The sequence below is a fragment of the Mizuhopecten yessoensis genome, unplaced genomic scaffold, assembly GCF_002113885.1.
Source record: "Mizuhopecten yessoensis strain PY_sf001 unplaced genomic scaffold, ASM211388v2 scaffold2213, whole genome shotgun sequence".
Taxonomy (NCBI): Eukaryota; Metazoa; Mollusca; class Bivalvia; order Pectinida; family Pectinidae; genus Mizuhopecten; species Mizuhopecten yessoensis.
In genome coordinates, this window is record NW_018404434.1 from 258095 (window position 1) to 283032 (window position 24938).

Genomic DNA, 24938 nt, shown 5'->3' on the forward strand with positions numbered 1-24938 from the left:
AACAAGTACCATAATAATATTTGTTACATATTCTAGACTGATAATACAATCACTCATTAATGGAAATATTTGATGCATGAATCATTTTGATAAAATCGGATTCTTGACCCAAACCTTTATATCCATTATGAAAGGAAGGATTTAAATGATAACGTTAGAATATTAAAACACCCTATATAGTATCGTTGTATTATTAAGTTTTGTTCAAGTCTGATGTCCGCGAATCATCTACGTTATTGTGAGACGGGTGCCTTAACAAAAGACAAAACAATGAAATATGATTTCTCCTGTTTTTCATCTTTAAAACCCCTTTAACACAAGACACGGAGGAAAATCCACGATCTGCATTAGTTCACATATTAGTTAACTTTTTATTTGACATTCACTGGGATACAGCAGGCTTATTCTTTCCCCCGAAGCTTTCCATTTATTATTATCATATCAAATCAGTATTGGAGAGGAAGTTCTAGAGGCAACGACCCCCAATTCGCGGAGAAAATGACACGCTTCTCTTTTTATCCCTGCGTTACTTGTATGTCTTATATTGTAGTATTTGATATGTACATTTTCATATGCAGACAGATTGTTTATAACTGCAACTGCGCTGATTGTTGAGATTATCGGGGGAAGGGGCACTGCAAGATATAATTTGGAACAGAGCTGGATACTGAATATGAGGACCTCGAACGGAAGATATCAAAACCAGAGAAGGTGTGAAGGAAACATCAGTGCTAAAATCCTGCTCCGGACTTTATCTGGAATTGTAAACAATTAGGTGAAGACGTGACCTTTAAACACTTCATTTGATAAGGAATGTTTGAACTTATATGAACTCTTACATATACTGAATACATACCCGATGACTTGTATTTAAACTTGATAACATTTTAGCACTAAACACCAACGCTAGGTGTGTTTGTACCCAGTCGAAGGCAGAAACAGCATGTGACGGAACACAGGGAGCGTCTGTTATGTTTCGGTGAAAGCGAAGTAAATATGTTTATTTTTCTCTCCTACCATCCAGACTATCGCTAGCATAGTGTTTGACTTCTAACTGCTGTTTAATACTCGCATAGGATCATCAGGTACAATGTTAGATATACGAATTTCACACATTTTCTTCATAAGAGTAGATGCAAAATGTTGGCTAAAATAGCGATTTCAGGTGAGAGACAACTTTGTACATAATATATACAAACCAGGTGGTAAATCGATAGGGTTCATCTCTCGATCTAAATTTTTTGTCTTTTAACAAAACTTTTCGTGACAATTATAATTTGGCAATCATTTCGTAATGTTTTATGTTGTAATATAATTTTTATATTTCGTGACGAGAGATAATTGAAAAAAAATGCTAGATCTATAACGCATCTAATTAGCGAGACAAATTGAAAATGTCGGTTGATACGAGATCGCGTTCCATTTTGCCAACGTTAAGCACAATCAATTAACGACAACAACCATGTCTGTTTGGTTGATCAGAAGCACGCGCAAGTCATTGATTCGCACTTTGTAGATTTCAATTATCTTTTTAAAGAGTTTTGAAATTAAACTAGTCGTAAATGTAAACGATATTCAACACTCGAAAGATATACGGAAGTTTTTGTGTAATTAGAGTGTTTGTCGGGAAAAAATCGATTCACATTCTATGTAGATTTTAATTATATATAATAAAGTACTTTCACACTGCTGATGGTATGCGTAATGGTAGTGCAATCGTGTCGTGTTTGTTTAGACGACAATGAGCAGCCGACAGTAGTTAAAGTTTGCCGGATTAAAATCGCTTCCTTTTTTATAAAATACGAAATACCAGTAGATGCCTTATACAACTCATCTCGTGATCAATTTCATTTTTTGATAAGTATAGGTATCACACACAACGAAACTTAGACACGATGAGAAAATAAGAGTGAATTCTTCATTGATTGTTGAAGCTATAATGAAGCACACGCTAATACAACTGCTCACGTCTAATAATTCGTTTGCTGTAGCGCAATGTGTAATAAACGCGGTGATAGCGTGCGCATTAAAGCAAGCCCGCCAAACAAAGCCGATTACATTTTGTTGATTTTTATAAACCCTTTGTACTTCCAAAAAAAGGATCACCACGCGTTTGGGATTTATTTCATACGTTATTGGCGGTCAACGAACAGAGTGAAGCTTGGTTTCTTCGCAGTTAACAACCTCGCAACAGCTAACGTCCTTATACGACAGTATCCATGGACAACAGGACCACTAAAGGGCCACTTATAGTATCGTCATTCTGAATTATCATACACAATTACTAGATATACGCACTAAAGAAAAGTTCTGTGAAAAATACTCAAAATTTACTTTGTTAACGTTAAACAAACTGAAATAGAGAAATAGATAAAATGGGTCCCTGTACATGTTTTAGGTTTAGACATCTGTTGATTTGATTTGACAGAATATTTTCTAACAAATCAGCTAAAACATTTTCAACACAATAATGTTTCTAAGAAACTGATAATCTTTACATATTTATTCACTCATTGATAAATATATATTAAAGACAGATATATCGGATGTACCATTTTTTCAACATAGACAATTATTGTTGCAATCAAACTCAACATACTAATGATGGACGCAAGCTAGTCCATGCATATACGTAACAGCCAGAAAGTATAACACTGCGTCAACCCTTTAGCAAGCCGAAAAGTTGTTGAATGTCGATGTCAATGAACGTTCTTTTTCAAACAGATATAATATCAATATGAATGATTATCATACGTGTTTGAGAAAAGTGAGCAAGGTTTAAATCTCAAAGCCTGTCATCAGATGTATGCTAACTGCGTCAGTGGTATTTAAGCAGTCGTTTAAACATTGTTTAGCATGCGTCATACATACCCTGTGTATAGATAGGATGTTTCATGGGTATCATAGCAGGATGAATACATGTTTATTTGTATGACCCCCTTTCTCGGTGAGACTCTTGTGACAAATTATACGGAAGTCAATGTATATTGACATATAAAGCTTGCTGATGATCACAAACCTTAATACCATGTAATCGAGAAGATGTTACTGATGTCATTAAAAGGAAATCTATTATCGCTTTCGTCAATGTGTTAATAAAAATATTGATACATATATACATAGTTCGCAAAATGTGTCAGTGACCTTTGGACTTTAAAAATATTTCATGATTGTATCTCAAAATACGAGAAACTTTCTGGAGAAAATATTTTGTATGTTTCCATAATATAAGCAAATAGGAGTTCTAATGTATTATATAAAGTTGGTAATATTCGCAGTTATTTAATATTGCTAAATTATCGGTCTTCAAACATAGCGCGAAATATAATACCCAGCAAATAATATTACCACGTAAAATCATCTCCATGAATGTAAAAACTGTTTACATGTTAACTGCCGCCGAACAATGAAAATAATAATAAAAAGATATTTTAATATATCATTTCACTTTTTTTTTTATTAAAACACTTAAAAAAAAGGTTGCTAAAAATGTAGTCCCCGCGAACTAGTTGTGATAGGTTGAACCACGAAATATTAGCCCCGCTATATTAAACAATGATATAGTGTTCCTCACTTGGGGGTTACTACGGACTATTGTATTGACCTTAACAACTGCTGTCGATTATTTGCAATGGCAATCCACGAAACATATTAAGATGACGTCATAAAGGATATAAACAGCAGTTTGTTTAATCATCCCTGCAATGTAGTATGTGTACACATTCGTGCATGAGCATAGTTATAAGGACGTACCTTGTATCACCTTATAAGGGTTGTGAAGCTGAAGTTTAATACAACTTTTACAGAGTACCACGCCGCCTGCATACATATATAAATATTTAGTTAATCACAAATTCTATCGGAAAACCATCAAAGGATTTCAAAATGGTGGAATGGCACACTCTGGGGCTTTAACATTTTATTACTGGTAAATATGTAACGGAAAAATGCACGGCAAGACCGGAGTTAGAACCCGGAACCCTTCTGATTCTGGACGGACGCTCTACTAATTCAGCTACCGTGTCGCCGTCGATCGACCGAGTCCAGTTCCGTTACATTCCTCCCTCCTCTTTCTCAGTTCCCCGATATTACGCTATTTCCCCTAATGGGCCCCACCCATCTTCCCCTAGAAGGGGGCTATTTACAACCCAGGTTTGAGTATCCCTCACCACTGGTTTGCGGGTTCGAGGCCAACGTGGGGCAGTCGCCATGTACCAGCTGCACTTCGATGGTTTGTCTGAGGGTATTTTGGTTTTCCTCTACCACAAAACCTGACTCGTCCTTAAATGAGCATAGCTATTAAAAGGACGTAAGCACAAACACATCAAAAGTAAAATTAAAGAAAAGTCAAAGTTCCTCTTCAAACCTCTGGAACATTTCCAAATATTGTCGTTTCATACACTCTCAGAACAATACATCCAAATCAATATTGAAGATATCATGTCAGGTCAATAAAATTCGAAAAATATTTAAACGCAATTTTAAATGATTAAATCGCCATCATTTCAGCTATCTTGCGCAAGTACATCTAGACTTTTGAAAACAAGATAGGTATACAACGAGGTTTCGGTTTTGGCACTTTGCCACATTAATGTTTAATAACATATCTTGTGCACCGAGGAAGTTTTCCGAATTGTACATTATTCTTCTAAAAGAAAACTTTCTTTAGAAAAGTTTTACTACCATATTCACTCTGTCTATATTTAGCGTAATAATGTCCTCGAATCGCCGCAAGTTTTGTCGTTCTTTGTCATAAATTGTTTAACAATAATGTATTTGTAAACTAGAATTTAAAATGTCAAGCATGTTTAGGAAATAAGTACCAATTAGAAGGAAATCATGTATGATATGATTAATCGAAATTGATGAGGCCGTGTAAGATGATCGTATGAAGTATGTTTAATTGAATAAATATGCATGCGTCTATCCAATGATTAGTAAAAATGATTAGTAAAAATGAATGATGAAGCATTTTGCAATTCACAATGTTATTTTAAGGACGGGAAACATTGGAACATATTTCAAATTTAAGGATTTTAGAGAGAAAACACAGTTATTAAAATTAATCCGTTAACCTTCCTATGTTTGCAACAACAACCGTTAGGAAACATCACTCTACAGTCTGGGTCACACTGTAGAGTGATGTTTACTAACGGTTGTTGTGTGATTTATCGTGTTGGGAACGAACTCCCTGCTGTAACATCTTATGACATATCGTCTTTCACATAGCAAAACTATGAGGTTTTGTTATGGACAAAATATCTATTTTTTATCTCCAGCAGACACAATCTGACGATATGAAAGAGGTATTATTGGACTAAGCCAGTTTGCAAGTTTCTGACACAAGCCATTTGAATTAAGTAAGAGTACCCGTATATTGATCTAATGAACATTTCATCTATGTGGTAATTTTGGTTATGTATTAAAAATAACTATTTTTAAATCATGGATGGTTGACAGTGCTAATGGTATTTTAACACGAGTATTTTTAAACTGCTATTACACATGCATGAATCTGATAAAGTATCCATAGTTATGTATTGTGACTGACTTGGCTATCTAATGTACATTATAACATCGATATTTACCTGTGTGTTATATCATAGTGTTAGTTATTGATTAATTTATGCGTATAAACATAGTACGACGGCACAAACAAACAAACAACACCCTCCACTACGTCCTAGCACTCAATTTTGACAGTGTGGCGTGAAAAATGGCGGACAAATACAAACACTTAAGTACCCCATGTTAACATGATAGACATACACTGTCAATGTTATCTTGTAATTTAAAATGTTGTTTTTATTCCTGTGTTCCGTAATCGGTAGAACTCAGATAATAATATGACGACAATTTAAATAAAAGAATTAATCACGGCGTCTGTAAACGGTTCCCGTACGTGTGCAGGCTTATTAATTACAAATCAGTTAAGAAGAAATTTAACAAATAAGGAGGTCGAGTAATCTAACAAATGTGTGTTAGATAATGTAAACCAATATATTTCTGATAAGTCGAGTAACCCGGTCTTGTATCGCATATACAAAAAAAAACGTATTTATTAGTAAGTATGTAATAAAACCCCTTAATAAACCAAAACAACTTGTCCGACGACGTGTGAACGGTGTGTTATGAAGACCTTCAGCAGAAGTTGTTAAACATGTTACACTCCTGGTGTAACAGAGAAATGTCTTCTGTCGAAACAGAAATATATCTCTCGAAATATAACTTATGTATATGATACACGTTGTATTTAATCATATATCAATAGATTGTACAAAAACAAAATAAAAAGGGTTCTTAGTACCTCCCTAGAGCATTTACCACTTTAGAGGTTCTAAAGAGGTGGAGGCGCTAGGGAGGTACTAAGAAACTTTTGTAATTTGTTTTTTTTTATATTTAATCATGACAAGGATTTTAAACGTTTTTCAATATATTGTTATATATTTTACTTTATATTTATGAATGTGATATAGTTGAAATACAGTCTATCAATGGAGTCATTGCAAGGCAAAGTCCTCTTCACAGGTGATACAGAAAGGTATAATACTGCGAAAACATTAAACTCACGTAAAAGATATGATTCACAGAAAACCATTTTCATCGTACTTATTTATATACAAGGTATTATGAGCGAGATCAACAGAAGTCGATGAAAGGGGACATTTAACGCACCGGTGGGTTTGATAAATAAAAGGGTTATTCGAAATAAGATAGCACCGTATGTATATGTATGATGATTTGAAGGGATCATTTGTTAAGGTGTAACACGCCAGCTACCAAGTGAGCAGTTTACTCGCAGTCGTTACCAGTGATAGCAGGGTATTAGGAGTGCGATAGTTTATATATATATATATGTATTAAATAGCCTTGATATGCCACACAGGTGTACTACATACCTGTCAGTCACTGCTCTGGATCTTGCGGACGAAATATAGACGTTTGTTTAAAGAGAATTCTAGAAATTGTGGATTTTTATTCGTTTTATAATACTACCTGCGCATCAGTTCATAAGCGTACAATTTGTTTAACGTCTGAAGAAAAAACAACAACTTTTATTTGTGATAGATCTGGTTTAGGCGGTTATAGATTTAAAAGAAAAGGACTATGTGGACACAATGTTGAACATTGTGAAATTAAACACCATTGACTGATAATAATACACATTACTTGATAACTTCATGAGACGAAATACTGGTTTTTATCATGGACTAGTGAGCACCAGTGTTTACCTATTTCCTTGTTATATTACGCGAGGATGTCGTCGTAATACGTGTTATAAGACTACTGTGTGTCGCTAGATGGCCGCAGCCTCTGTAGCAATGGGTGAAGGAACAACTGTAGGATCAGGGGGTGACGTGAAACCGCTCCCCTCAATAGTTATCACAAGGTAGGTGAACCATTAATGCTGCCGTAATGCTTTTTGAATAATTCACGTTGATATGACAACCCTTAAACAAACTGTGTTTGCAATAATATGATATATTTTATACGATTTTCATATAAGAGAACAAAACCAATCTTGAGAGACAGGTGTTATATAGAGACAGGTGTAATATAGAGACAGACGGTAACTATAGATAGAGACATTGTAGAGGTGTTTTTTTAAAGGAAGATATATGTGGATGTACTTTACAAATAGTGTCTAAAGAATGCTTCATTTCATAAAGTGCAGTAAATATATTAATTTGTACATACAAGCCGCACTTGAGATAATTTAAAGATGAATTAAACATATTTACAGAACTAGAGACAGGATACGTTGGACGCCTACAATAAGAAATAAAAGAGAAAGAAAAAATATAGAATCAGCTCGGATACCATAGTAATAAATCGTTTAAAAATAATGCGATTTCAAAATGCCCAAGGCTCAAGTTATCGCATTAATAATTTTGTCACTGGTCGCCAGATTAACAGTGCAAATATACAGGCTTCTATGATTACGTTGAGGAAATATTGTTGTCGTCTGAACTGAACGACCGATCTTTTGCATGTGTTGTCATATTCAGTACCAGTTAGTTGCTTATCAACATTTGTAGATCGGAGATCGAGAAAACAATACATACCTGCTGTTATATGATCGTGAGAGGAGACTAGCAGAATTGGTGATTTGCGTTTATGCCTGAAAGTGATGACCAACTTTAATCTGCTGCAACCAATTTCAATATATGGGACATTTATATTTCTCACTGCTTCTAACCGCCTTTTGTGTGATCCTAAAATCATTTTGTTTTCCCTTTCTGGAGCGGCTAGTTGCGCTCCATGTAAAACGTAGGGGAAGTGGATAGTTCATTACGTGTTTTGTTTGCATTACATATCTGCCCGGGAATGTTGATTTTTTTAACAACGATTTCGAGTGAAGTCTAACATTTCTCCTTGTTTGGCGGCGCCAAAGGTTTGGTATAGTTTGTAGGGTTTAGCGTCATATTAACAGCTAAAGCAGTCTAATGACGTTCCCCCCACATGTTCAATGTATTCGAGTGTGCGGCGGTATGTTGGTGTATTTCCCTCCCGGAGATAGCGCGGATCCAATGCTGTCTTAGGAGTGCTACTTCACTGAAATACCATGCTGAAGGCAACAAGCACAGTATTCTACCTGATCACCGTATAATTATGGACGTTAAAGTATAGTTTTACCAAAAAGTAATTTGAAAGTTAATTTGTTTAACGCTCTTTAATGATAACACATGCGTGCGTAAACAGAGTTGATTCCCCTTGCTACACCTTGCCGTTAAATATTTTCGTCCGGAAGTAGACTGCTAATTTATCTCCTGCAATTTCGGGAAAGAATAGGCCTGCTGTATTCAATTACAGCGCATGTTAAAGTAAGAGATGATGTGACTCTCAGCACAATCGGTTGTTTCTGTGTCTTCTTCTTAGGGGACGTTTATGGGCAGCACTTGAGATCAATGCTTTTTCTATTCTTTCTTTTCTATTCTTTATCTTTGTTTGTGTCGTACTATGCACCCGCATTCATATGACCTTTGCTATTGCGAAGACGTTTACTCCGGAGAAGCAAACTATACCTGTTGTATCCCACTTTATGTTTGTTTGTGTCGAAGTATTTTGGGTGCTACGTTTTCATCTTAATTGAATAATTTTTACACCTAGGTAGAATAATACGAGTTAAAAAATATGCCCTTCGTAAGTCCAAATGGTGTTTATCTCTACACTGTCTCCATTTGGAGCCAAAACCTGGTTTATCAGTCTAACACTCTTCCGAATGAGCCAAAGCGAAACTTTCCTATGTCGAATCAGTAGGAACGGCTTGTACTCACCCCTATTAAACCGAGAGCGTAAACTACTGAACACTTAGCGTTTTCCACTTCATTAGTGGCAACTATAGCCATTTTTCCTGTCAACAATGGCCAACGCTCTTCCCGTCCTCATATGACCCTGGCTGTTGCGAGGACGTTTAACCTTAAAAAAACGAAATAACGATATTTGGACAAAGTGAACATGTTTTCAATCATTTTTCATGACTTCCAAATAAGGTGTTTTTGATAAATGTACATATTTTGAACACAATTCCTATTAATCTGTGCGCTATGTTATGAATGTGTAGCTAATAACGTTGGCGTTTATTCCATCCGTACCTCATCCTTAATTTGTCAGTTTTTAAACGCCACACTGGCGACGCTTTTGAAGTATGGGATTAAGCATACAATTATAGGAAAGGATAACAACACATCAGTATTTAGGAAGAAAATGACACGGCGAGCTTTTTATGAATACATTGTATTTTAAACTAATTGACAAGTCCAAGGCCTCACACAAATTGATTTTGTGATTTGTTGATAGTATGATTAATTATAAAAAAATGGTATGCCATTTTTATCTGACAAGGGGGGCCTAATATGAAACGTAACATTTTGAATGCGATTTTAATACATTCCATTTCACAAACGTTTAATTATATCCTAGTTTGACTATGTTTATGAAAAGCAAGAAATACATATATATTTAAATGTGTTTTATGTTTCTAATTGCTTGCACAAAGGAGTGTACCACTAATTGAATGTCATTTTAAAGGAATTATGCGTCATTTAGAAAATATAAATCGTTAAGAAAGTGTTTCCCCGCGCAGTTTCTTTTATAGGAAAATTGTATTTACTTCACGTCAATATAGATTAATTCATATAGTTCCATTGCCCAAATTCAGTTGTGATATGTAGTTAATTGACTTCGCCTGAATTAGAACTTTTTTTTTCAATTGATCTGACACTAATTATCATCATCATAAATGTCCTACTTTCTTACTTTAGGGTGGACTATATTGTGCCTGAGAATCCTTTTATCAATAACTTGTATTCGATCTAAATGTAAATAACTTTACTGCTACAAAGGTTTAACGATCAGGCCTTGCAAACATATGTTAATTGAACTCAGCTTCTTCATAGAGATGTTATGTTTAATCTAGTCAATCAGAATATGAATTCCATTTGATACATTTAATGATGTGTGCAATTTGTTATCAAAATATTAACGTTAATAACACATTTACATGTATATGCTTATGCATTACTATTTGTCGTTAAACTAACAATGCTCCTTATCATACACTTAAATAACCTGTCCTATATGAGATTGCTTTCCGGTTTTGTTAGCTTAGCAGCAGAAAAACAAATATAAAAGATACCTAAAGTGTCAACACACAAGGCAGAAGTTGAAATCCAAAGTGTTTACAAAAGGCAAAGTGAAGATCCTCCCTTTGTTCACAGTCGGCCTAGATGAATCAGTTGTCAATTCGAAAAAGAATAAAACGTCGTTATTCTGCCAGATATTGTCTAGAAAAAATGGCGTTATAAAGAAGTGTGACGATGAACTAGATGAGCTAGTAAGAGATCCACTTTTCCTCTCCAATTTGACTACATCACAGAAATAACATGTGTTGCAAGAAACGCTTACATTGTAAGATTTCCGTATTTGTCTTTGTTTATATAATTATATGTTTCCATGTTACTAAAGCATGTCACGTGATTACATATACAACAACTTCGATCTTAAAAGTGTGTACAAATTAGAAATTAAAATACATGTACCAACTTTGCTTTTAGAATAAAAAGGTTATATGAATAGTTGTTGTTTATAGCGAATCGGTCATAGTATTTCATTTGTTATTCACTATACCAATCGGCCAAGCTAGATTTTCATTAAATTTCTAATGAATATTTTCTGATTTTAAATGCAGTGAAATCGTTAGACTTGTCTATGGGGTTTTTTTAAGGTCACCGAGATAAAGTTAATGTAAACAAATGACGAGAAAATATTTTCGAGAAAATATTTTCGAGAAAGTAAATAAGATTTCATTATGCATGTAATAGCCTTTCTATAATAATAATTTATTTAGGTCACCTTCTGTGTGAATAATTGGATTCGAATTCAAATTATATCGATCATAAGTAATAAAAGCTATCATGACCTTCGTCACGAACCTAATCATTTCTGACATAACCATAGCAAATAATTAATTAATCATTTTCTTCTTTAAATAGTCAGTTTACATTTATCACTTTTGACTATTACAAATCGTGAACGTAAATTGTGATTGATTTTAAGTAATACTGATGTTTGTGAGATCTTACTCTGAGATAAAGACAAAGGTAAACGTGATCACAGCTTGCATGGTAATCAAGCGTATAATTTGCCGAAGAAGAAATTCATTGGAATCAAAACAAAATCAGATAACAAACATGCACAGCTTATGGTATCAGCCTTGGTTTTGCACAATGGTATTTTGAAATTTATTGGAGATAATACCAATGTCCTCATTGTTAAAAATACGGTTTTAGTTTTGAAGGATTACTTATTCTTCCCTACAGTAATCCACTGCGCGTTCATAAGAGGCCACTATTGTCGGTCATACGAACGCATTTTATAGTAATAGGGGATATGGTCCCCCAGCAAAGTCGGTCGTTTTCGTCTATTTGACAACGAGGAAGCCTAAATTGATCTACTACGCCCATTGGAACACTTGTTATTTATACATGCTCTTTTTTTTTACTTCGCTACTCCTTCTTTTTGCCATGGTTCCCTAGGCAACCTTTTCAAACATAAACACTAACTTGACCTGTTGTATTACGCTCAGTGTATATTTGAGGCAAAGTATTTCAGGTCAACTGGATAATTTAGGGTATCTAGTCTACGTTTTATTCTTCATGTCAATATTTTTGCATTCAGGTAGGAAAATACGAGTAAAGAATTAGTCCTATTTTAAATCCAAACGTAACGGTACATGTAGTTATTATCTCTCGAATGTCTCCGCTAGGGCTCGAACTCTGGACCTCTTGTTTACCAGCCTTATGCTCTACCGAATTAGCTAAAAGATAATGTATCCCAAACCAAGTCGGTAGGAGGCAGCTAGTATTTACCAGAGAAGACAGTCTTTACAGAGTGTTAGAGTGAGTGTAAGATATCAATTATTTTTAAATATATTATTCTTTTGTATGATGGTACACTCCTAGTGAAGTGCCCACAAGCTACCATTAGTTACGATTTGTTGATGTATATTATTATAATCATCGGTGTTCGATTAAGCTTTCATGGAGCATGGAATTTCATCGATAATTATTTTGTATACAGTTACGCACAATAAAACACTTAATTGCCCATAACTTATTAATTCATCACATATTTTTGTATGTATATCTGAGACGATGATATCGACAAGAGCAGTATTGTCTGATATAAACCTCCTGAATAACAACTTTAACATCTATATCGTGTGACATAGTGTGACTACAATACGTAACGAGGCTATCCTTTTCATGAAGAAATGGCAATAGAGAATTCAGTCTTCAATCATTGCCAAAGTACAGTACAAAGGAGGCTCATCGTGACATGACAATTTTTAAAGATAAGGAAGTATAAGAGGTAAAGCATATAATGTAGATCCGTGTCTCTTGCCTTAACTAACAATTATAGTATAAGAGCAGCTTTCTTTTACATCGACACCAAAATATACCTCGCATATGAAATAAAAATATGTCATCATAACATAACAAACTTAGCATGCATCTAATAACATAACTTGATGTAAAACCTCATGTATATATCTGTCCTACGAGGTACGATAAATTAGCTTCACTCATAAAAATACATATATCATAGCATTACTCTCTAAGCTATGCACTGAGGTGGCCCGACATCAATGAAAGTGGGTTAGATTGTTGATAAATTTGAATTTCACATCTAACCTGTTTTGAACTGTCAGAATGTTTCAAAAGATAAAAACCAAAATGTCAGAATAATGAAAATTCGAATGTAAAGGATCGATCATTCAATTCGTACTGGTATATGTACATGTGAAAGACCCTCATCAGGGGATTACTGTCATTCCTGAACTGCTTAAATATACAAGCTGTATTGATTTCGTCCTACCGCAGTGCAATTAAGTGGCCAATATAAAATATTGTGTTCGCTTAATCTGCAACCTATATTCGAAGACACATAGAGTGTGAAATGCAAATGATTGTTAAAATTCTTGTCATGAATGCAGACTGGTAGTTCATAAATTATGAGAGGTGCTTGGGAACCATTATGCATCGCAACTGTAACATCACTGTTGCAGTATGAAACTACATGTGGCCAGTACTCTACTAGTAGTATTTACTGTCTTTTTGACAATGTTATCAACAGCGTGCTGGTGATTGTAATTACACATTTACTGTAACTCAAACAAACTTCAATCTGATGCGAGGTAATATGTACAAATAAACAAGTCGAGAAAACTTGATTATGGTGTATGCTCTTGACGGATTGTGATTAATTGTATTACCCCTGTTCCGTCACTGCCGTACAAACAGACAGGTGGCCTGTGTTTTGTTGTTCCAATGAAATTTCATTGAAAAGGAACCTTGAATTTGAAGAGTGATTGCTAATCTTAATATTATCTTTATTTCAAAATATAAAATAAATCAGCTATTTAACTACATTCGTATATGCAGTTTGTATGTTAAAATAGTCATATTTCCTGTTACCTATGTATTTCTTACATGTTCCCCTGGTTTTGCTTTCTAGTGTGTCTAGTAATGAGGCTATTGCTTTGTGACTAATTTACCTTAATTAGTTAAAAACCTAAATTTAAATCCGGTGATTGCTCGCGTTACACCATGCATGCTAACAGTGGAGTGTGAACTGAGGTCGCCTTTAAGACAGCACACGACTGACGTTTACAACAGTGTTTTACCTTCAGTTAGTGCGTTCGCGTGATTGACAAGTGTATTGATTAAGGGATCATTACCGCTTTTGTTGACAGGTGAATTGATTTAGGGATCCCAGAAGATTTTGGATCCCTGACGACTGACTTTGACTTACATGGACGTTAAACGTTAACGGAAGCCATTGGTAGCTTCTTAGATATTCGTTACTTCGTGTTATGCATATTATGCTTCTGTGTCTCATTTACTGAATAAAAAGTCAATAATTTACTTTTATCGAGCCTTGTGTCTTGAAATTGTACTTTAATTGCATTTTGTTAGATATAACGAGATATTGCGCCACATGCTGATGATAAATTACCTGCCTGAAATGCAGTTTTTCTTTTTTAATAAATACTACAGCTTGGAGAAAAAGAAATTCTTCGACCGAGTCCAATAATCCATCACTGATAGACACATTATCTATAAAATGACGTCATTGCCAAGCTATGTATTAAAGGGAAGAGGGGGGGGGGGGGGGGGGGGGGGGGGGTCGATTGTGAAAGTTTTTTTCAGGTTAAATGACCATAGCTGTTCATAGGATGTTAAACAACACTAAACCATACCGAATCCTTCTGTTGTTTGTAGTTGCTGTTGTTGAGATAAAGTCTGTACCTCACAATTTTTTTTAATTTTTTTTGGAAGTATATGAAAACGCGTTCTTGCGAGTATTTTTAAAGATTCATAAACTTTCTCTATCAAAGTAAATACACTGTGTTTATATTACGTAAACCACATTTTTTTGGGTCTGTTATTGATAAGTACGCCATCGAATGTCTCGAGCACACTGGAATTAAACAGTGGGCCTTTTCGTGATTTGATTGCTCACAGTCTAGACTACCGCACTTTTTAATGGTCAAGCCGTCTGAAATACTTAAAATGTTGTACAAGTTTATTTGTTCTGGTTTAAAGTTTTTAAGTTAAATACATACGAGCAGTATTTATACAGATGTTCGTGCAAACGTTTATCGATTTTATTTCCATAGTTTGACATTTGTTTTTGATATTTCATCATTAACGTCTGTTTCTCGAGTGAAAGTCCACTTATCTGTACTGAAAGACTTCTTATTCCTATATAGTAATTTGAGTTGAAGTGAATTACATGGCATTCGAGAATAGATTTTTCGTTTCAAAATTATAAGTTCAGCTACAATTGTACAATAGTTGCGGGATATCGGCAAAAGAAATTATAATGCAAGTAAAAGTGTAGAAAATGATGCTTCTCAAAAGAAGAAATGTTTCATTTTCAGCTGGCATTACTGATGAAATTTCTACAGTATAAAATCAATTAAATATGTTCCGATAAATATCAACAAAACTTTCTTCACTTACTACACGTCAAAGCAAAACGAAACTTAGCATTGACAGTTCGACTTGTTGGCATATGAGGACTGACAAAGCTCCATAGGTTTCCCCCGTGGTAGATTAAACATGGATATGTTATTGATATTTGGTTTTTGCATATTTATCTTGTTGGGTGTTGATTTCATGTGGGTCATGTTTCGAGTATCATTGCTGTCGACATCACTGTCGTGACATCAATACACTGTGTAGTCCCACCAGGTATCCTGTTTCGGGCTTTCTGTAAAATTAATACGGTGGAAACCTGAACGTACGTGCCTGATTTCATGGGGAAAACATCATTCATTTGATTTATTCAGAACCACATCCCCACATAACTGTATACAAATTTATATCACAATTGTTGAAATTTCATTCAGTAGCGTATTTTTTAGGGAAAACTTTGTACACATCATATAACCAGAACATCATTATATAACTGTGGTTCATAAACCAATATTTTATAATATTTTAAAGGTAAAAAAATAACAAGAAAAAGACAAATATATAAGGTTTGGTACGTTTTCTATGTTGTAAGTTATACGTTCTGATTCTGAGGAGAGTGTTGATGTTTCATTCACACAATTGGAAGCACGCTCTCTAATGTTAGGTTCGGAACCGTATATCAAGTAAATGATGCGAATATGTTTTGAAATTTTCAATGCTGTTTCGTCAACTGGAAGATTGTATCTACACCGGGAATTAAGTAGAATCGGATTTAACAGTCACGCTTGCTTGATATATATTTTCTTTTCTGTATCGGGTATAGCTGTTTATTTGTCAAATCATATTAACGACTTTCATTCTGATATTATGCATGATAATATGTGTAGAATTATAAATATGGGATGGTAAGACCAAACAGTATTTAAGTTTACCAAGTCAACAACAATTATTTGTAAGCCCTTATATGACCCTCACTTTCTGGCACTCAAATATAAGCAAATGATTTGACTTGGCATAATTTACTTTTCCTATTAAATGCATAGGTTTGTATCTTAAGATTTGTATATATATACACGCTAGAAAGGAAGCAGCCAGAACAACATAAACATTGAAGTACCTTGCATGTTTCCTTAGAAATGAAAACTTAATAGAAACTCTGACATATCAGTACTTAAACGGATAATGATTAAAAATAAACTATTTTATCAAAATCGGTCATGTTTACTCTATCAATTAATCAGGTTTGTTCTGTAATAAAGGAGGTCGAGATAGTTTATACATACAATGGTATGTTCGCAACACCCAAATACATATTCGTGTGTATACTTTCTATATCGATAGGGGCTGCCTTTTTTGACTGGTGATTTGAAATCAGAACCGATTTGTAGACTTTTGGTGTCCTTAGTAGATTTGTCTGTATTTCATTGACCAAGTCAACGCAAGGAATCTATTCACAAGTACTAATAATGCTCTATTTCAAAATACGTTCATCATGCTGGATGGTTTCGTTTAAGCTAATAGTATGACTTCCTACTGACTATGTGTGAACTAATGCATGACTTGTATGGTATATATAGGTCGAGATTCGCCATTTTGTCGATTGACCTTATCGAACTATATTGTAAAATATACTTATAGCATATTGAGTTCAATAATAATTACATACTATCAGTACATTGTATCAGGATTAATGTATAACATTCCAATATATTGATAATTTTTAAAACTGAGATATTCACCTCCATGTTTTTTTATTTATGAGTTTTATAAACAATACAACGAAACAATTAAAATGTATATTAGATTCATTCAGAGCTTAAGGTTATATATCAAATAGAGAACAAAATGATATAAATATGAGACATGTTTTCTCTAAAACGTCCTTATTGTTTGATTTACAAACACAATTAAAATAGATGTAAAATGTATTTGTCGGGTCGTTTTCTAAACCATATATTAAATATTTAAAGTCTGATAAGCTTAACAAGCATTTACTTAAAACTTTTAATCCAGTATGATTTCAAAAACATTTTATTTCAAAACAAATACTACAGGTAAAAGGATTCAAAATGGTTATCCCAAGAAACGAAACATACTAAAATATTTGTAAAACTTCAGATATTTCTTAAAAATCGCGTTTTGAAAAGTTGCGTTAACGACCTGTGAAGCTGACCAGACTTTTGATCATATGGCCCTGTCATTCTTGTCGACCAGGATAGATAACGTTGCATATAACGACTTGTTTTCTTAAGGATCCTCGTCCATCCGCCTAAAAATAACACTGTTGTATGTAATATAAAAAATGAACTTGGAATATAGGCCTATCGGGCATATAATCCTGACTATTGTGATGTCATGTGATACACTTACTTGTGTATAAAATGTCAAAATGTCAAAATGTCAAACAGGCCAAAATGTCTCTCCTGTTGGCTATTGCATAACCGTAGCCTAGTACCGCATTCCTTACAACCTTTCTGGTCCAGGTATTCAGATAGCACCGCGAGTTCAACCACTCGTCTACCCTGCAAACAGGTTAAAATGTTAATGGCGTATTCGTGATCACTAGTACTGGAGGGATCATCAACGGACATCGTTGTCGGCTCAACAGTAAGATTCCAGTAGTAGGGGCCTCAGTAGTCAGCGTCTCTTCAATCTGCGAAAGAGTGTCACTTTGTTTCGTCGCATAGTCATGGTCTAGAAGTTGATATTGGACATCGTTGTTGTTATTATTGTCAGTTAATGCGTTTAGTTTACATTTAAAACGACCGATTTTGCGTCGGGCTTGCATGTCGGCCATCACTGCCACGATGTTGTTTACATCGTTACGACAGCTTTTTTGCCCACACTTTCGCGATTAGAGATTTTCAACGCAAGGGACACAACTCTGTAGTCGAAAGCTTATTCAAACGAAATATATTCAAGGGAAGATAACAACATTGTCAAAATGGTAATCAGGGGCAGGTGACTCATACACTGAAAAACGACAGCCGAATTCTTTAGTGTTTTGCTCTGACTGGGACGGGGATCCTTAACCTTCGATCGGTTGAAATCCCTAGAATAATTGGTGCGAGAAGCGTGAATCATTCTGGTATGTTGTTGTGTTCAGGATGTATTTCAGTTTTTGATATTGATCCCGTATTCCGTTATTTCCTGTGGTTTTGGTTTTTCATCATCGTCATTATCTTTAATTCATTTGCTACCAATGTTGTTCATTTAATAATTTATTATCGTCAATGTCAACTTGTGCATTTTTTTTTATTTATTGAAACATTTTCAACATACACGACACTTAGGTTTGGGGGGAAATGCCTGCTCTATCCCATAGCATATCTTAAGCAACGACTTATGTTGAGCAAACTTCAGAACGGGATTGTCTTCAATCTTTCGACATTTTATCTTTATTTGTTTTTGTCTCACCTGCTCCCCCCTCTCTCTCTCTCTCTCTCTCTCTCTCTCTCTCTCTCTCTCTCTCTCTCTCTCTCTTAAGCCGCGGTCACATAATACGGTCACGTGCATAGTTGACCAGAGTTCCTGTGAACGTACATGTAGTTGACCGTAGTGACACTACGGTCAACTAGGTTGAAGCAGGTTGAAGCAGGTTCAAAATCGGGCAAAGAGAAAATATAAAGAAAGTAGGGTAAACTACGTGTAAAAACAAATTGACTAGGGTTAACTAGGGCCGCACTATGTCTAACTACGGGCAACATTTTAAAATATACAGTCACAGTAGGGTCAATTACGGTCAACTAGGGTCAACTAGGTTCAAGCTACGGTCATAGTAGGGTAAAAACATCCACACCCACCGTAGAGATATTTTGAACACTTTGAAATCATGAGTTTCTTGAAGTTCAGACTTCGTTCATAACTACATTGAACTACGTTTTATATGTTAAACTAACGTCACCTACGGTCTACTGCAGGCAACTACGGTCATCCCCCACTACGGTCAACTACGTGCGTGACCGTTAGATATGACCGCGGCTTTATATGACCTCGACTGTTACGAGGACATTGAACCCCAAACAAACAGTTATGCATAAATGGGACACGAAGTTGAAAACGACTTAACACCACACCTACTTCTCAATATTGTCCGACATGGGAATTTTAACGTGGAGTAAATAGTTTCCATTACGTTCTATAGTCACAACGTTGGATGTTTAGAAACTCTATTTAATCAAATGAAGTAAAATGAATTGTTTGTCAAACTGCAAACTTATCAAACACCATTCAATAAATTGTATTATTTGTGATGAATAGTTTAAAAAACTAAAATGAATGCACAATATGTCGCATTGTTGATGTTTAACCTTCTAAGGCTGACAATGATTAAAAACATATGAAAAGAATTGTACTTTTCTCATTGTTATATTTTTTTTTGCATTTAAGCGTATCTGCAAGAAATGAATCGATTTTATTGTCGTAATGCACTTTTTTGAAAATGTTTCCCGTGATCAAAGGTTATGGGAACTATTGCGTTATTGCTACGGACATAAACAGTGTCTATACTGATGTTCATGCTGTTATGCTATTGATCCGTGTACTGTAAACTCCCCAAGGACCAGAGGCGGATACAACATAGGCAGTGTTATTGTGTAAAGCATTCCATTGTGTTTTTAACAATTGTAATGTAAGTGCTAACATGCATATATTTTGTACAGAAAATGTTGTATTATGAAAGTTTTAACCCAATAACAATTACTGTAAATACTTTTTATACATTTTACCCATGACAATGCGTTTGTAAATATAGGCAACAAAGACATAAACTTTTATAAGAAGCAACTTTACTGCAATATTTTGATTAGTTTACGATACACGTACATTTTGCTATACTGGTGAAGGTTGACACATGATCTAACAAAGGACATGCACTTTTTAACACGTTTATTGTAAGGAACTTTGTAGTTAACAGCACATACGCTCAGATTTAGGACCTATACATTTGATGTTGGCATAAAATTTGTGCTGTCGCTAACTGTTGGTCTGTTCAAAAGATATATATAATCATAGCCACTTTTTTACTTTTCGAGTTGACGTTTGTCTTTAACCTTTACGTCCGTGTAATGTAATTTCCTTTAACATGTTCAATTTACTTTGCATTGACCCTAATGACCCTTTTTGTGTTGCTGGGCCGTTAAGAATCAAATAATTGACTTACTAACAACACTAACTGTCCCAGGAGGGCAAATACACCAACATACCTTGTCTCCAGTACACATACACACATGCATGCATACCTTACACACATAGAAGCATATCTTTAAATGACCATTGCTTTTAAGAGGACGCTAAACGCTAAAACCTGTATCAAATCATGACATAAAAAGCTAAAATGAACAATAAATAAAAAATGCTGCACCTTTACAGATGTTTTATAGTATGATAAATATGTTTTCTGTATGAACAACGTGTTGGCAGATTAAAGTATGGGAGGCGTGTTTCTATATGTCTTCAAAGTATAAATGATATGTCTTCAGTGAAAAGAATGTGTTTGTAATGTGGAAGGCGTGTTTAGGTATGAAGATATAAAGGATGTTTTTGGAACATGAAAGGTTTGTTTTAGTATGAAGGGTGTGGTTTTAGTATGGAGGCTGTATTTATGATGTGACGGTCGTGCTACTAGTGTGATCGCCGCGTTTATAGTACAAAGAATGTGTATTTAGAATTAATGATGTGTTTATAATTTGAACATTTTTTTCACACAAACCCTGCCTCAAGCACACATACACGTATGCACTCTTACACAACACACATGGAGGCACGCCCTCAAATGACCTTAGTTGTAAATAGGACGTTAAACAAAATAATACCGAACCATAGAAAAACTAACTGAAGAAAAAAAATCATAAAATTTTAATTACACCACAACAAAGCTTATAAGCTATTGACGTCTGATATTATAAGCCACTGAATTGCAAACCTCTCTCCAAATGTTAACGTAAAATTTAATGTTTATATCTTACAGGTCGCCTGATAATCAGGATTCACGTCGGCATTGGGCCGCTGAGAAAATCCAGGTAATTGTGGCGTTATGCTTTATCATAAATATCTGTATATAGTACTATTCTTCTTTGGAATATTCAACATGTTAAGTATTGAACGATGATAAGAGATCAAGAAAAACTCAGTAAAAAAGCTTTCTTTGTTTGGCTTTGTTCATCGAATTGCTGCGTGTTTTTTTAATGCATTACCGTCATATGACTTTATTTGATGGCGATACTTGATTTTCTGCCCTGAAGGATTTTAATTATTCATTTTTTGTTCACAGCTGAAGTTACTGACATCGGAGGAGAAGTACCGAAGTTATGTGCTATATAACCAAATTGATGCGTTTGAGGATAAAATTTATCGCTGTCATGATAACTTCAACGCCGATCTGATGTTTAAAATGCTCAAAGAACTAACAAAACGTATAAAGGGATCAAAGGACATCCACACGGTTGCTGGACTTCGTCAGGCGTTCAAATCGGAAGCAAGGCGTATACACATGCGCAATAGAGGCCGGAAACCAGGCTTTCAGACAAACGTAGCACCGGACACAATGATGCAATATTTTGCGTGGTTTTTCGATTACTTGAAATACCTACGGGAGCTACGGTCAAATTTTGTTGATCGAATCTTTAATCCATTGTTCAAGTATTTCCTTGAAGTGGCTAGTGCCGCACCAGATCGGGAAAGGTCTGTAGACTCTGCCATGTCCGTATCGAATTTAAGTCTTGTGTCTAACAGCTCTTTCGATAGTAGTCTCAGTGGATTGACGGGACTGTCAGGCTGGAGCTCGTTCGCCTACTCTGACGCGGACAGCGAGGCATCTTCTGATGACATTCACGAGACACGGAAACGGATGTTGTCGCGTGCAGCTCTACTTTTACTCGGACGCGAATTCCGGGACATCAAAAATTTGTATGACAATACCGAAATTGAAAACATTGCTCAGAGACTGTCTGTCCTTAAAGAACGGATTGATTTCTTGCTCGACAACGAAAACAGTATAAGCTATGAAATGTTCAGCCAAGACAGCGAACAATCGGTACATCATTTGAAACTGAAAAACGTGAGAATACATTGTTTAATTCGTGTGCTGCCTGATGTGCTTGTGAAGTTTCAGAAGGCAGCCTGGCTCGCGAGACGATGGCTTCGACTTGACGACAAGAAAACAAAGGATGTCAGTGAAAAGTTAGACAAGTTGGCCGCTATCGAGGAACAGTTGTCTCGTCGTCTGTCAGTGTTATCAAAGGATATTAGCACCAGACAACAAGAACTAGACAGGGACTTAAAGGAGCTCCAGCGCCTCATGAAGCGCGAGGAGCGCTCAAATGAGCTCCATGTAGCAATACACGAGACTGAAGAAAGACGAATTAAGCTTGAAGCGAGCCTTGACAAATTAGAATCCGAGAAAAACGAACTTGCCAAAAATATTCAATCCGCCGTTCGATACCGAAAACAGTCTGAATACAAACAGATACGGACTATGTACGAGCGAAACAGGTTACAACGTTACGCGTTAGAGAGACAGATCGCCACAGTGAAATTTCACCAGAATCTGGTACAGAAAGACATTCACATCGAGCTGGAAGTCAAACCTGATCTTATTCACTTCACAAACGACGTACAGGATCGGTGCGAGGAGCTTGAGAATTTACTAGAGCGTGAAAAGAAGGAGAAGAGGACGCTTCAGGCGGCCCTGCTTCCCGTTGTCAAAGATAAAGAAATGTTAACCGAAAGGCTACACGACTCCGGAAGTATGGTTCCCACGCCGTTTCGGAACAATTACGTTGCCGAGTACGTAGGCAGTCGGCATCTTAAATCGACAACGAATGCCAAGTACGTCAAGTCTATGGAGAACGGCCGAACATTTCCAACACATTTGCACGATGGGTTGAATGGGAACAACAGGAACTCGGACAACAGTTTGTCTGCCGATTGGTCTTGAAACTTTGAATGTAACTCTTTACTCACAAACACGTAATTTAAAAGCGGAATACATATTATGCTACCCACTTTTAAGGACGCACATAACCTACTGTGATATGCGCCTCCTTTCAAAAAGACTTCCGAATTTAAAAACCTAAAACAAAACTTAGGTGATGTCAATTTAACTATTTTTACAGATGCAGCTCTATCTTTTTTACATACTTAAATTGTTCGTTATAGTTGATACTATGCATAATTTTGATTTTAATTTAATAAAAACATGTAATTACAAGTTTCTATACAAATGTTACTTCTTGAAATTTTGAATGACAGCTATACACTATAAATCAATATTATGATGGATTTGTTGGATTTGAGGACAAAAGTTCTAAAATATTATCTCCTTAGAGGATTTTGTAAAGATGTGTTTCCCTATGGAGACAATTTAATGTTATACAATTACATGTATTGTGAAATTTACAACAAAACACAATGCATATAGATTAGCTTCTATTTATATGTATGTATAAACTATAATAATAAGGTTAAATCCTACTAAATATCCATGGAAACACCGCGTTCGCGTTCTCACCGGATATTCAGTATGTAGTTGTTTAATGTATTTTGTTATTGTTCTTTAGCACTGTAGAAATATGGTACTCCACAAACACGTAAAGTTAGCTGACAGTTACAGTATGGGATTGAGGGACATAGCAAATTTCTGGTTCCCCCTGACCGGGGCTAAGACTACAGCCGGGAGATATAGGCCTGGCCTTAGAGAAACCGCGAACTTGGTATATCCTGAAATCTCATACTTCAACTGCTTCGTTTTACCGACACGAACCGCATAGATGTTTTTTGCACAAAGCAATATAACAGACCTAAATTTCCAAAAACCTATCCAATCCAACAAAAGGTCAAGGCCATTATTTATACTGGCATAAATTGTGTTTGACCCCTGTGCTTCTACCGTAATTAGTGTATGCAAAGAATTAGTACAGAATGTGAATATCCTTCTCGGCGTTCTATTAGATAGAGTCTCCCGGGTATCTCCATACAAGTGTACATGTACTACGTAGAAAGAATGTTTACATAAGGGAAATACAATGGTCATCGTGTGAAAAGGATCTTATCACGGCATGTCGAAAAGTAATTTATATTTTTCTTTAAAGTCCACAGAATACGCTTTGAATTGAGAAAGTCTATGCAAACAGACAAGGTATATATTATCTAAGACTGGCCGATTACCCATATACACCGTGTATAATTTAAACCCATAAATATCATGAACAATTTGGTGTACATGCATTCACGTGCTTTGTTGTCATGTAACAGGTTAAATTTATAAAGAACGGTAAACTGATGTGGTAATTATTTCGCAGCTTTAACACAATGAACACAGTCTTATCGTGGGGTAGCCTTTTATCTATAAACTCATTTTCGTATATATATTTTTTCGTATTTTTAAACGCCAAAATATTGTTGAATAATTTGTTTACATTTTCTTTTCTTTGTTGTCCATTAAGTGTTTTGTTG

At 35.3% G+C, this 24938-nt stretch overlaps 1 protein-coding gene across 2 annotated transcripts in view; it reads left to right on the top strand.

The window, feature by feature from the left end:
• Positions 1-23603, top strand: part of LOC110445325 — a 38893-nt gene extending 15290 nt beyond the window's left edge. The window contains exons 1-3 of one of the 2 annotated variants that reach the window (XM_021489872.1): positions 6797-7390; positions 21454-21505; positions 21757-23603. In XM_021489872.1, the coding sequence (XP_021345547.1) occupies positions 7302-7390; positions 21454-21505; positions 21757-23421 (1806 nt within the window). In that variant the 5' untranslated portion in view covers positions 6797-7301 and the 3' untranslated portion in view covers positions 23422-23603. Of the gene's footprint in view, positions 1-6796; positions 7391-21453; positions 21506-21756 lie in introns of those variants that run through there. The other variant, XM_021489873.1, reaches the window with a different exon arrangement.
• Positions 23604-24938: the final 1335 nt, after the last annotated feature.